Here is a 13,209-nt window from a genome sequence, read left to right as displayed (position 1 = left end):
TTAGGTGGGCTTTCGTGGGCCTGCCAGAAGCTGGCTGACTGGTGTGAGCATGTCGTTGGGGTGATCACAGCTCACAGAGAGCCAGGGCCTCTCCAAGGCCACACAGAGCTCAGGCTGTGACTTCCTTTCATTCTATTTATTTTCTATTTTTTATATTTATTTGTTTCCTTTTGTTGCCCTTGTTTTGTTGTTGTAGTTATTGTTGTTGATGTCGTTGTTGGATAGGACAGAGAGAAATGGAGAGAGGAGGGGAAGACAGAGAGGGGGAGAGAAAGACAGACACCTGCAGACCTGCTTCACCACCTCCCCTGCAGGTGGGGAGCCGGGGGCTCGAACCGGGATCCTTACACAGGTCCTTACACTTTGTGCCACGTGCACTTAACCCGCTGCGCTACCGCCCGGCTCCTTTATTTATTTATTATTATTCTTTACCAGAGCACTATTCTGCGCTGGCTTTCGGTGGTGCTAGGACTTGAACTTGGGTCTTTGGAGCCTCAGGTGTGAGAGTCTCTTTACATAAACATTATGCTATCTACCCCCACCCCAGGTGGTGATTTCCTATAGAAGAGACTTTTTAAAAATTTTTTTTACATTTATTTATTTTCCTTTTTGTTGCCCTTGTTTTTTTATTGTTGTTATAGTATTATTGTTGTTGGTATTGATGTTGTTGTTGGATAGGACAGAGAGACATGGAGAGAGGAGGGGAAGACAGAGAGGGGGAGAGAAAGACAGACACCTGCAGACCTGCTTCACCGCCTGGGAAGCGACTCCCCTGCAGGTGGGGAGCCGGGGGCTCGAACCAGGATCCTTACGCTGGTCCTTGTGCTTTGCGCCACGTGCGCTTAACCCGCTGCGCTACCACCCAACTTCCAGGGAAGAGACTTCCATCCTGAGCCCCCAGGGAATGCCTTGTCTCTGCTTCAGGTTCCGCATGGGGAGAAAAAGATGGCAGGGAGGGCCCTTGCCCATCAGAGGCTAGAGGCCTTTGGGTTACCGAGTCACACCCTTCCACAAGCCTTGGGGCCACTCCCAGGGGCAATTGCTGCCCAAGCTGAATGTTTTTAAGTATTGATTTATGGGAGTCAGATGGAAGCGCAGCAGGTTAAGCACACATGGCGCAAAGCGCAAGAATTGGCATAAAGATCCGGGAGTCACTTCACAGGCGGTGAAGCAGGTCTGCAGGTGTCTGTCTTTCTATCCCCCTCTCTGTCTTCCCCTCCTCTCTCCATTTCTCTCTGTCCTATCCAACAATGACGACAACCATAATAATCTCACAACAAACAGACCTAGGGGACCAGGTGGTGTCACACCTAGTCAAGCGCACACATCACAGTGCGCAAGAAACCGGTTTCAAGTCCCTCGTCCCCACCTGCAGGTGGAAAGCTTCACAAGTGGTGAAGCAGGGCTGCAGGTGTCACTGTCTCTTTCCCTCTCTGCCTTCCCCCCCTCAATTTTTCTCTGTCTGTGTCTAAAAAGAGAGAGATACCTGCAGCTGCGTCATCAATTTCTTTTAAAAAATTTAATATTTATTTATTTTCCCTTTTGTTGCCCTTGTTTTTTTTCTTTTATTGTTGTCATTATCATTGTTGTAGTTACTGATGTCGTCATTGTTGGATAGGACAGAGAGACATGGAGAGAGGAGGGGAAGACAGAGAGGGGGACAGAAAGACAGACACCTGCAGACCTGCTTCACCGCCTGGGAAGCGACTCCCCTGCAGGTGGGGAGCCGGGGGCTCAAACCGGGATCCTTACGCCGGTCCTTGTGCTTTGTGTCACCTGCGCTTAACCCGCTGCACTACCGCCCGACTCCCTGCTTCATCGCTTCTATAGCTTCCCTCTGCAGGTGAGGAGGGGTGTGCCCCAGACCACTGCACACTGTGATGCGCCGTCACCCGGCCCCTCTCAGTTTCTCTTTCCCACCAAGTCAAATGGAAACGCTGGTGGCAGTAATACAAATAAATAACAGAAAGTTCCCAAGTGGGTGTAGTGGGGGAGGGCCGGAGGGAGCAGTGAGGAGGACGGGCAGTGGCCTGTCGGAGCCTGGAAGTGGGGAGCCCCCAGCGCGATGCTCCTGGCTGGCCGGCGTGACCCGAGGACACAGGCTGTTCAGAGAGAGGAGACTGTGTGTGGACCTCAGCCTTGGCCTCTGTGACTGCCACTCACTGACCGGGATAGAGCAGTAGCAGGAGGCCTGGGGCGACGGTCACTCCATGGTGGGGTGAAGGGGCGGGCAGGGGTGCAGTTCACAGCACACTTGGAAGTGGAGGCCTAGGGGCTGGAGAGATAACACAGTGGTTCTACAAATGACTTTCATGCCTGAGAGGCTGAAATCCCAGGTTCATTCCCCAGCACCGCCATAAGACAGCTGAGCGGTACCCTGACATATCTCTGTGTGTGTGTGTGTCTCATCTCATTGAAATAAATAAAACAGGCCAGGTGGCGCTGCCCCTGGTTGAGCGCACACATTACAGTGCACAAGGACCTATGTTCAAGCCCCCAGTCCCCACCTGCAGGGTGGAAGCTTCACAAGCAGTAAAGCAGGGCTGCAAGTGTCTCTCTCAATATCTTTCCTTCCCCCTCTCAAATTTCTTCTGTCCTATCAAATAAATAAAATTTTCAAAAATAATAACTAAATAAAACTTTTTTTTTGCCTCCAGGGTTATCGCTGGGGCTTGGTGCGTACACCACAAATCCACTGCTCCTGGAGTTTATTTTTCCCCCTTTTCTTGCCCTTGTTGTAGTTATTGTTGTTATTGTTGATGTCATCATTGTTGGATAGGACAGAGAGAAATGGAGAGAGGAGGGGAAGACAGAGAGGAGGAGAGAAAGACAGACACCTGCAGACCTGCTTCACTGCCTGTGAAGTAACTCCCCTGCAGGTGGGGATCCAGGGATTCAAACCAGGATCCTTACTCCAGTCTTTGCACTTCACCCCACGTGCGCTTAACCAGCTGTGCTACCGCCCAACCGCCAATAAAATGTTTTTTAAGAAGAAAGTGGAGACGTGTCTCCAGAGCTGGGTGGCCATCAAGCTGGCCAAGGGCAGAGAGTTGTGAGACAGGCGCAGTGGCCAAGTCTCCCCTGCTTTTATTGTCTGCCTCCTCCCAGGGACCCCAAGGAGCCGCAGCCTCTGTGAGCCGGGAGCAGCTCTGCTGAGCGAGGCTGATTGACAGTTGGCGCACTCCATACAGTCTCCTTCCTTGTCAGAACCTCTCCTTGAGCCAGGCAGCCACCACTGTCGGTGCTGGGGTCAAGGCAGGAGGCCCTCGGGGAGCGAGGAGGGGCCCGGGCAGTGCTCCGTCAGCAGTACCTGCTCTGGTCATCATCCTCTGCCAGGGAAGGCAGGCACTGGGGCCTCCCACCAGGCCTCCCCTAAGCCCAGGCAGGCCCAGCCTGTCCTGGGAACCCTGCGGCTGATGCTGCCCCCTTCTCTGCCCGCAGGGGGGACTGGCTGCTGAGTTTCGTGTACCGCACGTCCTCCGTGCAGCTCTGCGTGGCCGGCCTACAGCCTGTACTGCTCCAGGACAGGAGGATGGAGAACGTGGACCTGTCCTCGGTCGTGAGTACCGCCGCCCGTCCCAGAGCCTTGTGTCTGTCCTCAGTCGTGAGTACGGCCGCCCGTCCCAGAGCCCTGTGTCTGTCCTCGGTCGTGAGTACCGCCGCCCGTCCCAGAGCCCTGTGTCTGTCCTCGGTCGTGAGTACCGCCGCCCGTCCCAGAGCCCTGTGTCTGTCCTCGGTCGTGAGTACCGCCGCCCGTCCCAGAGCCCTGTGTCTGTCCTCGGTCGTGAGTACGGCCGCCCGTCCCAGAGCCCTGTGTCTGTCCTCGGTCGTGAGTACGGCCACCCGTCCCAGAGCCCTGTGTCTGTCCTCGGTCGTGAGTACGGCTGCCCATCCCGGAGCTCTGTGTCTGTCCTCAGTCATGGGTACCTCCGCCTGTCCCAGAGCCCTGTGTCTGTCCTCAGTCATGAGTACCTCCACCCATCCCAGAGCCCTGTGTCTGTCCTCGGTCATGAGCTCTGTCTGCCACCCGGGCCGTGGGGCTCTGGCCTGACCCACTGCACCTTGGAGAAACACACTCTGAAGAGCTGCCTCGGGTCACGGTAGCTTGTCTCCAGCAGCCAGCGGAGGCCAAGGCTTCGTCACCAGGCCCTTCACACGTGACCCCAAGTGCTCACACATGGCTCTGGGGCGGGTTCCTGTCTCTGCATGGCTGAGAACCAAGCCTGGAAAAGTCCCAGTCAAACACTCCAACCGTTCACAGTCTGGATTTGAACCTCCACAGCCCACACGCTCATCCCTGTGTTACTGTCCTTCTCACTCTGTGAGCCAGTAGGTTCTGCAAAAAGGCTTTCACGCCTAAAGCTGCAAAGGTCCCAGGTTCAATCCCCAGGAACACCATCAGCCAAAGCTGAGCACGGTTCTGGTCTCTCTCTCTCTCTCTCTCCCTCTCCCCCTCTCTCTCCCCCTCCCTTTCTCTCTCCCTCTCCCTTTCTCTCTCTCTCTCTCTCTCTCTCTCTCTCTCTGTGCCTCTATCTAAAAAATTATATGGACTGAGGAAACAGCACAGTGGTTCTGCAAAAGACTCCTACCTTAGGCTCTGAGGGCCCAGGTTCGATCCCCAGCACCACCATTAGCCAGAACTGAGCAGAGCTCTGGGGGGAAAAAAATATATATATGTCCTTCTCCACCCAGTTGCCTCCCCTCCCCACCACCCCATCCCAGAACACCACCATTTTCTCTGGAGTAGCCAGAGCAGTCAGTCAGGGCTCACAGGCTGGGGGTTCATCCAAGTCACAGCAGAGATGCCTGCTGCCAGCTGTGAAGCTGAAATGCAGAGCCAGGGACGCTGCCCCGAGGACCCCCACCTTGGAATCTTCTGGTTTTTTTGTTCTGTTTTGCCTCCAGGGTTATTGCTGGGGCTCACTGCCTGCACCACAAATCCACTGCTCCTGGAGGCCATTTTTCCCCCATTTGTTGCCCTTGTTGTTTTATCATTGTTGTGGTTATTATTGTTGTTGTTGTTGTTGGATAGGATAGAGAGAAATGGAGAGAGGAGAGGAAGACAGAGAGGGGGAGAGAAAGACAGACACCTGCAGACCTGCTTCACCGCCTGGGAAGCGACTCCCCTGCAGGTGGGGAGCCGGGGGCTCGAACCGGGATCCTTCCGCCGGCCCTTGGGCTTTGCGCCATGTGTGATTAACCTGCTGTGCTACCACCCGACTGTCGGGTTTTTGTCTTACTGAAGTTCTGGTTCTGACCCTGAAGGTGGCCCAGCTGTAGAGCACAGGACTTGTAGGCAGCATGTGTGGGGCCCGGCTCCCCAGCACCGCGCACGTCAGGGTGCTGCTCTGGTTCTGCGTGTGAGTGCATGTGTGCGTGTGGTAAGTAAGTAAATCTTCTAAAATTCATGGAGCCAGAGTCCGGGAGCCCACTGGCCAGACCTGGTAGGTGAGTCTGTACAGAGCCTGTGCATTTGCAGTCAAACCTAGTCTTTAAGGGTCTTCAGACGGCGTCATTTCACACCACGGCACTCAGTCACAGTGTTGATGAAAAAGAGAAACCCCGGGGGCCGGGTGGTGGCACACCCAGTTACGTGCACATAGTATGAAGCACAAGGGCTCACACAAGGATCCAGGTTCGAGCCCCAACTCCCCACCTGCAGGGGAAGCGTCACATGTGGTGAGCAAGGCTTCAGGTGTCTCTCTTTCTCTTCCCTTCTCTTTTTCTCCTTTCCCCTCTCAATTTCTCTCTGTCTTATACAATAGAAAGGAAAAAAGTGGCAGCCAGGAGCAGTGGATTTGTAGTGCTGGCACCGAGCCCCAGTAATAACCCTGGAAGAAAAAAAAAATTGAGCGTTTCAGGAGAGCCTAGGGAAATTCTAACACAAATAATAATTATAATAATAATGACTTTGAACCAAGAGTATCAGGGACTGCTGCCCCTGAAGGCCGTCAGCCATAGCCATGCCCAGGACCCAAGGTCGCTTGAGGCTTCCCTGACCAGCTGATCTCAGACCGAGATTAAAAGGAGCTTCTAGATTCGTCCACGTATGAAATTGAAGGCTACTGAGTGAAGAGACAGCCTTCCCAGAATAGATATGAACTTCTTTCTACCCCCTCCCCCGGTGTCACGGGAACTGTGTCAGCTCCTTCTCAGCTTGACTGGCTTTGCTCTGTGAGTGTAGAGCTCCCAGCAGCACCCCAGGGCAGACACAGGGCTCCCCAGGCCGCAGGCTGTGAAACAGATTAGACTCCAAGCCCAGATCCTGAACGTGTGCCATCAGGTCCCTTGGGAGTAAGGCGACAAGCTCAGAAAATCTGGGGCCAGCAGGTGTCTCTTCTGGCAGAGCACATGTCATCGCTCAGGTGGGCCGGGGTTTGAGCCCCTGGTCGCCAGTGGGAACACCCGCAGTGGGACACTTCCTGGGTAGTGAAGGGTCCTTCAGTGTCTCCCCTTCTCGCTCTTTTATTGGTTTTTATATTTTAATTTTATTAGGGATTTAGTGTTGGCTTACAAAATTATAACAAGTATAATTCCACACCCTACCCACCACCAGAGTTTGTATCCCCATTCCCCCCACCCCCTTCTGTCTGTCATCATCTGTCTGGAGGAGAGAAAAAATTGCCAGCAGCAGCAGCAGGGTTTTGCTAGCTGTGAGTGATAACTCTGATGGAAAAAAAAAAACAACAGCGTAAGGACCCCGACTCCCCACATGCAGGGGAGTCGCTTCACAGGCGGTGAGGCAGGTCTGCAGGCGTCTGTCTTTCTCTCACCCTCTCTGTCTTCCCCTCCTCTCTCCATGTCTCTCTGTCCTATCCAACAATGACGACATCAATGACTACAACAATAAAACAACAAGGATAACAAAAGGGAATAAACAAATATTTTTTAAAAATAGTAAAGGAGGAGGAAAAGAAGAAACAGACATGAAAAGGAACAGCTGGAAGTTGAAGGTGTAAGTACCCTAATTTCTCACTGCCCTGTCCAATAAAATGCTAGAAAACACACACACACACACACACACACACACACACACACACACACACACACACACACACACTATCCCTTTAAAAGCCTGGAGGAGACCAGAAGAGCCTTTGGCGCCAGCCAGGCCTCATCTTTTTTTCTTCGCCTCCAGGGTTATCACTGGGGCTCACTGCCGGGAGTCCACGCTCCTGGAGGCCTTTTTTTTTTTTCATTTTATTGACAGGACAGAGAGAAATTGAGAGAGGAGGGGGAGATAGACAGACATCTGCAGACCTGCCTCGCCACTTGTGAAGCTAACCCCCTACAGGTGGGGAGCTGGGGGCTTGAACCCAGATCCTTGTGTGGGTCGGGTCCTTGCGCTTCATACTACGTGTGCCACTGCCCGGCCCCCACAAGGCCTGATCTGGAATCCAGGCCCTGCTGCTGATCGGCTGACTGTGGCCTGGGTGCCAACATTGAAGCTCTCAGCCTCACGGAGGGTCAGCGCCCTGGTGCACTGCTTGGGTGTGGCGGCCCATCACTTAGCCCTGCTTGGTGTGGTCACTTAGCCTTGACTCTTCCTCTCCTGGCCCCCAGCTCTGTGCCCTGAGGCCTCCCCCTCCTTACAGTCTGGGCAGCCCAGGTTCTCGCCTAACAATAGCTCCTTCCCATTAGGAGACACAGAAAGCCCTGCTCCCCTCCCCACCATAATTAGAAGCAATTAGCATGGCCTGTGTGTCTTGTGCTCCCGTGGAAAATTCTTGCTGGAGAAGTTGCAGCTCTTTCTACCGCTGCTGCGGGGACCGTCCTGGCTGCCCTATGCTGGGAGCAGAGCTGCCTCCCTCCCGTGGGCAGGGGCCTCTCGTGCACCCCTCCAGACGCCAGCCACCCAGCACCAACAGCCCAGGTATTGCCCACGGTGGCTCCTGGTCGGGGCTGAGCAAAGGTCCTGATACAGACCACTCAGGGTAAATGCAGAGGGACAGAAGTTTCTGGGGACAGACCAGATTCCTGCCAGAGGCCGCAGGAGGCCAGGGAGTTAAGTTCTCTCTCACTGATGGGTTTCAGGGCAAGTCCTACCAGGCCTGAGCAGCTGGCTGCCTCAGCACCTGAAATGATAAATCTTCAGGCTTCTGGTAGACGTCCTCATCTGTATCCCAGCATCCTGGTGGGTGGCGGCTCTGATGGCAGCCGGCCTGCTCTCACCTTGACGGTCAGCACCTTGATGGACTTAGTTTCAAGCAGATCAGCTTGTGCTGCACCCAGTTTGAAACTGATAAAAGCTGGGTGTTTGGGGACAGGCCTGTGCAGGTCTGGGGGGACCCAGCCTGTAACCCGTTGATGTAAAATAAACCTAGCTCCCTGCCCTCCATGCGGCCTCAGGCCTCGTTCTTTGGTGACTTTTGAGCGATATTTCGGGATTTTTTTTTTTTACTACACACCCAGCCCTTGATGGTTTTCAAACTGGGTGCAGCACTAGCTGATGATGGGTTAGAAACAGAGTCCAGGGGAGTCCGGTGGTAGCGCAGCAGGTTGAGCATAGGTGACGCAAAGCCCAAGGACCAGCACAAGGATCCCAGTTCAAGCCCCTGGCTCCCCACCTGCAGGGGAGTAGCTTCACAGGCGGTGAAGCAGGTCTGCAGGTGTCTGTCTTTCTCTCCCCCTCTCTGTCTTCCCCTCCTCTCTCCATTTCTCTCTGTCCTAATGAGAATATCAATAACAACAACAGTAATAACTACAACAACAAAAGCCGCTCCTCCCGGGAGCCCCAGTCTGCCAACTTAGCCAGAACCAGGACACCCACACCTCGGAGATTTTTCCAGAGTCCCCTTCTGGGCTGGAGAGACAGACTGGGGCGTCCAGGATGACGGGCCCCCCGGGCAGAGACTGAAAGGAGCGACTGTACCAAGTCTTCAGGGCCAGGCAGTGAGTGCTGAAGGGCCCCCAGGTCAGTGAGAGGGTGCCAAGGTCAGGTCACCCGGCGGGGGCTTCATAAGACCCCTGAAACTGAGAGCCAGAGTGCTCTGGGGCCAGAAGCCGCCGGGGCAGAACAGACCCTGCCCTTCCAGACCACGCAACCTGGAAGTGGAAGAACAGGGTGGTTTGAGTCTGTTTAGTTAGTTTTGAGTCTGTTTAGTTAAAAAAAAATCCTGTGTGTGTGTGTGTGTGTGTGTGTGTGTGTGTGTGCAGTGAAAACCGCTGATCATTTGTGAAAAAAGAAGAAGAATTAGGCGAGTTCTGGTTATGAGAAAAAGGACAAAAAAATAAAAAAACAGCACAGGGATTTGTCCTTTTGTTCTGGAGAGATCCTTTAATTGACATTGTGAGTTGTGGTTCAAATGGGGATGAAGATGTGTTTTCCTGAGATCCCCAGCCTGGGCCTCCCCGTGTGTTTCTGGCTTCCTTTTCCATAGAAACCTTCCTGGCTTGAAAGGACTGTTGTCTCGTGCTGGCCCTTGGAGCTCACAGGCACCCCAGCCCCCAGGACGGGCTGAGGAGAGCGGGAGGCTCCTTCAGGATCAGGCCTGAGGGGAGCAGCCGGCCTCAGCCCTGCATCTCCACACAGCGAGGGACTTTCGGGCCCTTCAGCTGCCCTGTGTCACCACCTTCCCTGGGTTTCACTGTCTTCTTCCGCACAATGAGAATGACCTTTTAAAGACAAGATTCAAGCGCTCTCCTGCCTTTCTCTTTTATATAATATATATATACTATTTTATTATTTATTATTGGATAGAGAGAAATCAAAAGTGGAGGGAGAGATAGAGAGGGAGAGAGACAGAGAGACACCTGCTTCACTGCTTGTGTAGCTTACCCACTGCAGGTGGGGACCTGGGGCTTGAACTTGGGTCTTTGTACTCTGTAATATGAGCACTTAACCAGGTGCGCCACCATGTGGTCCCTCAAAGCATTGAACTCTCAAGCATGAGGTCCCAAGTTCAATCCCCAGCTGCACATGTTCCAGAGTGATGTTTGGTTCTTTCTCTCTCTCCCTATTTTTCTGACTAAAATAAACACTTTTTTAGAAGAGAGAGGGGAGAGAGAGAGACACTTGCAGCCCTGCTTCACCTGGTCCCCCTGCAGGTGGGGACCAGGGCTTGAACCCGTGTCCTGTACTGTGTACACCACTACCTGGCCCCTCTCTGCCTTTCTTAGATGAATGGTTGGCTGACTGATGAGAGATCACTCTGACACTTGTGATGCCAGGGATTAAACTCAGGACCTCATTCTTGAGAGTCCAACACCTTAGAATGGTGTTTTATTTTGTTTTTTTAAATAAAGTATTCTGTCGTTTTCGACGGGTTAGGTTGTTTTCGCCAGGCTGGCTTCACGGGCACGGGCGGGTAACAGACGACCAGGGACTCATAGTTGAGCTGTAGGCAGTATCTCTTTATTCATGCAGGACGCAGCACAATCTAAGACGAGCTAAGCTGAACTCAAGGTACAGTACTCTAAAACTCACAATGCTGTCTTTATATATACTTGCCAAGTAGGGTGAAAACAGGGTGTGACATAGAGAGGGTGGAGAGAAAAGTGACTGGTGACAATCAGAGTGTGACAAGGAGAGGATCAGGGTGTGACAAGGATGGGGGGTGGAGCAAAAACATATCATGAAACAGTGGGGATTGAACCAATGCCCTGGAGGGAGGTACTTGTTAACAGCCAGCGGTTATATAAATAGAATGAAGTGGTTATGTAAATAGAATAGTGTTAAGCAGGGGGGATTTAAACCAAATGAAACAGAAGGGGTCTCATGCATACCAACAGTATTCTGTCATATTTTTTTCTTTATTGGGGGGATTAATGGTTTACAATTGATAGTAAAATACAGTCGTTGGTCCATGTGTAACATTTCTTAGTTTCCCACATAACAGTACAACCCCCAGTAGGTCCTCCTCTGCCATCATGTTCCAGGACCTGATTTTTTTTTAAAAATTGGAAAATACATATTCACACACAGATATAGACAGATAGTGTCACCCCCATCAGTGTCCTTGGGAGACCACTGCGTTTTCAGTGGAGAGGATGAAGACACAGAGGTCTGGTGGTGGGAGCTGCATGCGGCTGTACCCTGTTAGCTTACGGCTTTGTAAACCAATATTAAATCAATAATATATATGGAAATATAAATTTTAAATAGAGATGCAGGCAGAGAGGAGAGTGCCCATACTCAGCTTTCTATAGGAGAGTCTTTCCTGCCCCCAGAGGACCCAGAGCTTTGTGGAGACCCCTTCATCTGTATGTCAGTCACAGCTGCCTTCCACTTGGACACCTCCTGCCACTCACTCAGCCTGAGAGTCACTGACAGTCAGTTGCCTTGGTGACGGGTTGACTCACAGTGCTAAGGCAGAGGGAAAGAGGAGCTTATCGTGGGGCCTTGGGAGAGCTGTTTTCTGTCTATCCAGCGGGGCCTTGGGAGAGCTGGGTTCTGTCTGTCCAGCGGGGCCTTGGGAGAGCTGGGTTCTGTCCGTCCAGCGGGGCCTTGGGAGAGCTGGGTTCTGTCCGTCCAGCGGGGCCTTGGGAGAGCTGGGCTCTGTCCGTCCAGCGGGGCCTTGGGAGTGCTGGGCTCTGTCCGTCCAGCGGGGCCTTGGGAGAGCTGGGCTCTGTCCGTCCAGCGGGGCCTTGGGAGAGCTGGGCTCTGTCCGTCCAGCGGGGCCTTGGGAGAGCTGGGCTCTGTCCGTCCAGCGGGGCCTTGGGAGAGCTGGGCTCTGTCCGTCCAGCGGGGCCTTGGGAGAGCTGGGCTCTGTCCGTCCAGCGGGGCCTTGGGAGAGCTGGGCTCTGTCCGTCCAGCGGGGCCTTGGGAGAGCTGGGCTCTGTCCGTCCAGCGGGGCCTTGGGAGAGCTGGGCTCTGTCCGTCCAGCGGGGCCTTGGGAGAGCTGGGCTCTATCCATCCACTAGCCCTCACTCACTCCTGTCCTGCAGGTCAGCGGCCACTTGGACTATGCCAAGCAGATGGACATCATCCTAAAGGCTGTGGGCATCCACACCAAGCCAGGCTGGAACGAAAAGAGCGTCCTGCTAGCCCCTCACAGCCTTCCCCAAGAGGAACCTCCCCAGGCAGGAGCCAGTTCCTCATCAGAGAAGGCCACCCACGAGCATGAGCAAACCCAGGGCCCTAAACCTGGAGACACCCCCAGAGTGGCCACCCGCACTAACCCCAGCCAAACTCAAGTGCCAACAGAGCTGGGCCAGTCTGACGGGACCGCCCTTCCTCCTGCTGCCAGCCCCACTGGAAGCTCTCAGATCTGTCAGCATGGAGTGGACACCAACCCACTGGGCTGCCCGGACTGTGCCAGCGAGACCCAGGACTGACCCCAGGAGGGGACTTGAGCCATCTTCCCAGGTTGCTAAAGGCTGCACCCTCCTGCCTCCTCCACCAGGCTCAAAATATGGAGGACTTCCACCAGCGCCTTTCATAAAGTGAAGTGGTGGCGATTAAAAGGAGGAGGAGGAGCAGCAGAGGGAGACAAGGTCCCTCCCTGGGGCAGCAAAGCCAGTGGGAATCCTGTGAAGTCAGCACAGATCAGAGCCCCAAGACTCTAAGCCAGCCATGGGCTTCCTGTACTTCAGATCACAGCTCTGGGGTCTGGCTGTCTGTCCATCACGAGGGCAGAGCTCCCATCTCACCTACCCCCACCCCCTCCTCCACCTCAGCAGACCCAGCGTCTGCCTGACCTGCCACCCACCCACCCCAGAGCTGAACACCAGCACGCAGGCACCACTGGCCCACCACCCCCTCCCCGCATACAGACCACACACGGCACGACAGCGGCACTGAGCAAACAGCCACGGGTCAGGCAGCGGCACCTTCCCAGGCTGGGTGACACACTGCAGTCCCGGATATGATCATCAGCAGGTGCTGAGTGAGTGGGAACTGGGCTTGGTGGTGAGAATACGTTCTCCTGGGGGAGGATTTCCGGCCCCAGGAGTGGAGGTGGTGATGATTATAATAAAGAGAAATGGGAACATCACTTTGCTTTGCGCTGACGTGGCTTGTGCTGCGGAGTCCCGCGCAGGCCTGTCAGACTGCCTTCACTTCCTTGAGGTTATTGACGCAGAAAGTATTTGAATGCTGGTGCTGAGTGGCCCTGGGGTGCTAGGAGGGTGGGATGTGGTAATGTTCATTCAACAGATATTTACAGAGCTGCTGCTAGTCCGAACCTCTCAGGAATTACTTATGGCAAACTGAGCCCCGAGAAGAGAGAGCACGTTGCTGAGGCCCCAAAGCAAATTTGGGATGATGTG

The 13,209-nt window shown here is 53.9% G+C and overlaps 1 protein-coding gene across 2 annotated transcripts in view; it reads left to right on the top strand.

Moving 5' to 3' along the window:
• TMCO4 (transmembrane and coiled-coil domains 4) overlaps nucleotides 1–12,935 on the top strand; it is an 84,466-nt gene extending 71,531 nt beyond the window's left edge. For both annotated transcript variants that reach the window (XM_060200890.1, XM_060200889.1), the window contains 2 exons: nucleotides 3,442–3,559; nucleotides 11,887–12,935. In XM_060200890.1, the coding sequence (XP_060056873.1) occupies nucleotides 3,442–3,559; nucleotides 11,887–12,276 (508 nt within the window). In that variant the 3' untranslated portion in view covers nucleotides 12,277–12,935. The remainder of the gene's footprint in view (nucleotides 1–3,441; nucleotides 3,560–11,886) is intronic.
• Nucleotides 12,936–13,209: the final 274 nt, after the last annotated feature.

Source organism: Erinaceus europaeus, chromosome 11, assembly GCF_950295315.1.
Source record: "Erinaceus europaeus chromosome 11, mEriEur2.1, whole genome shotgun sequence".
Taxonomy (NCBI): Eukaryota; Metazoa; Chordata; class Mammalia; order Eulipotyphla; family Erinaceidae; genus Erinaceus; species Erinaceus europaeus.
The sequence above is the reverse complement of the archived record's forward strand: the minus strand, read 5'-3'. Positions and strand labels throughout refer to the sequence as shown.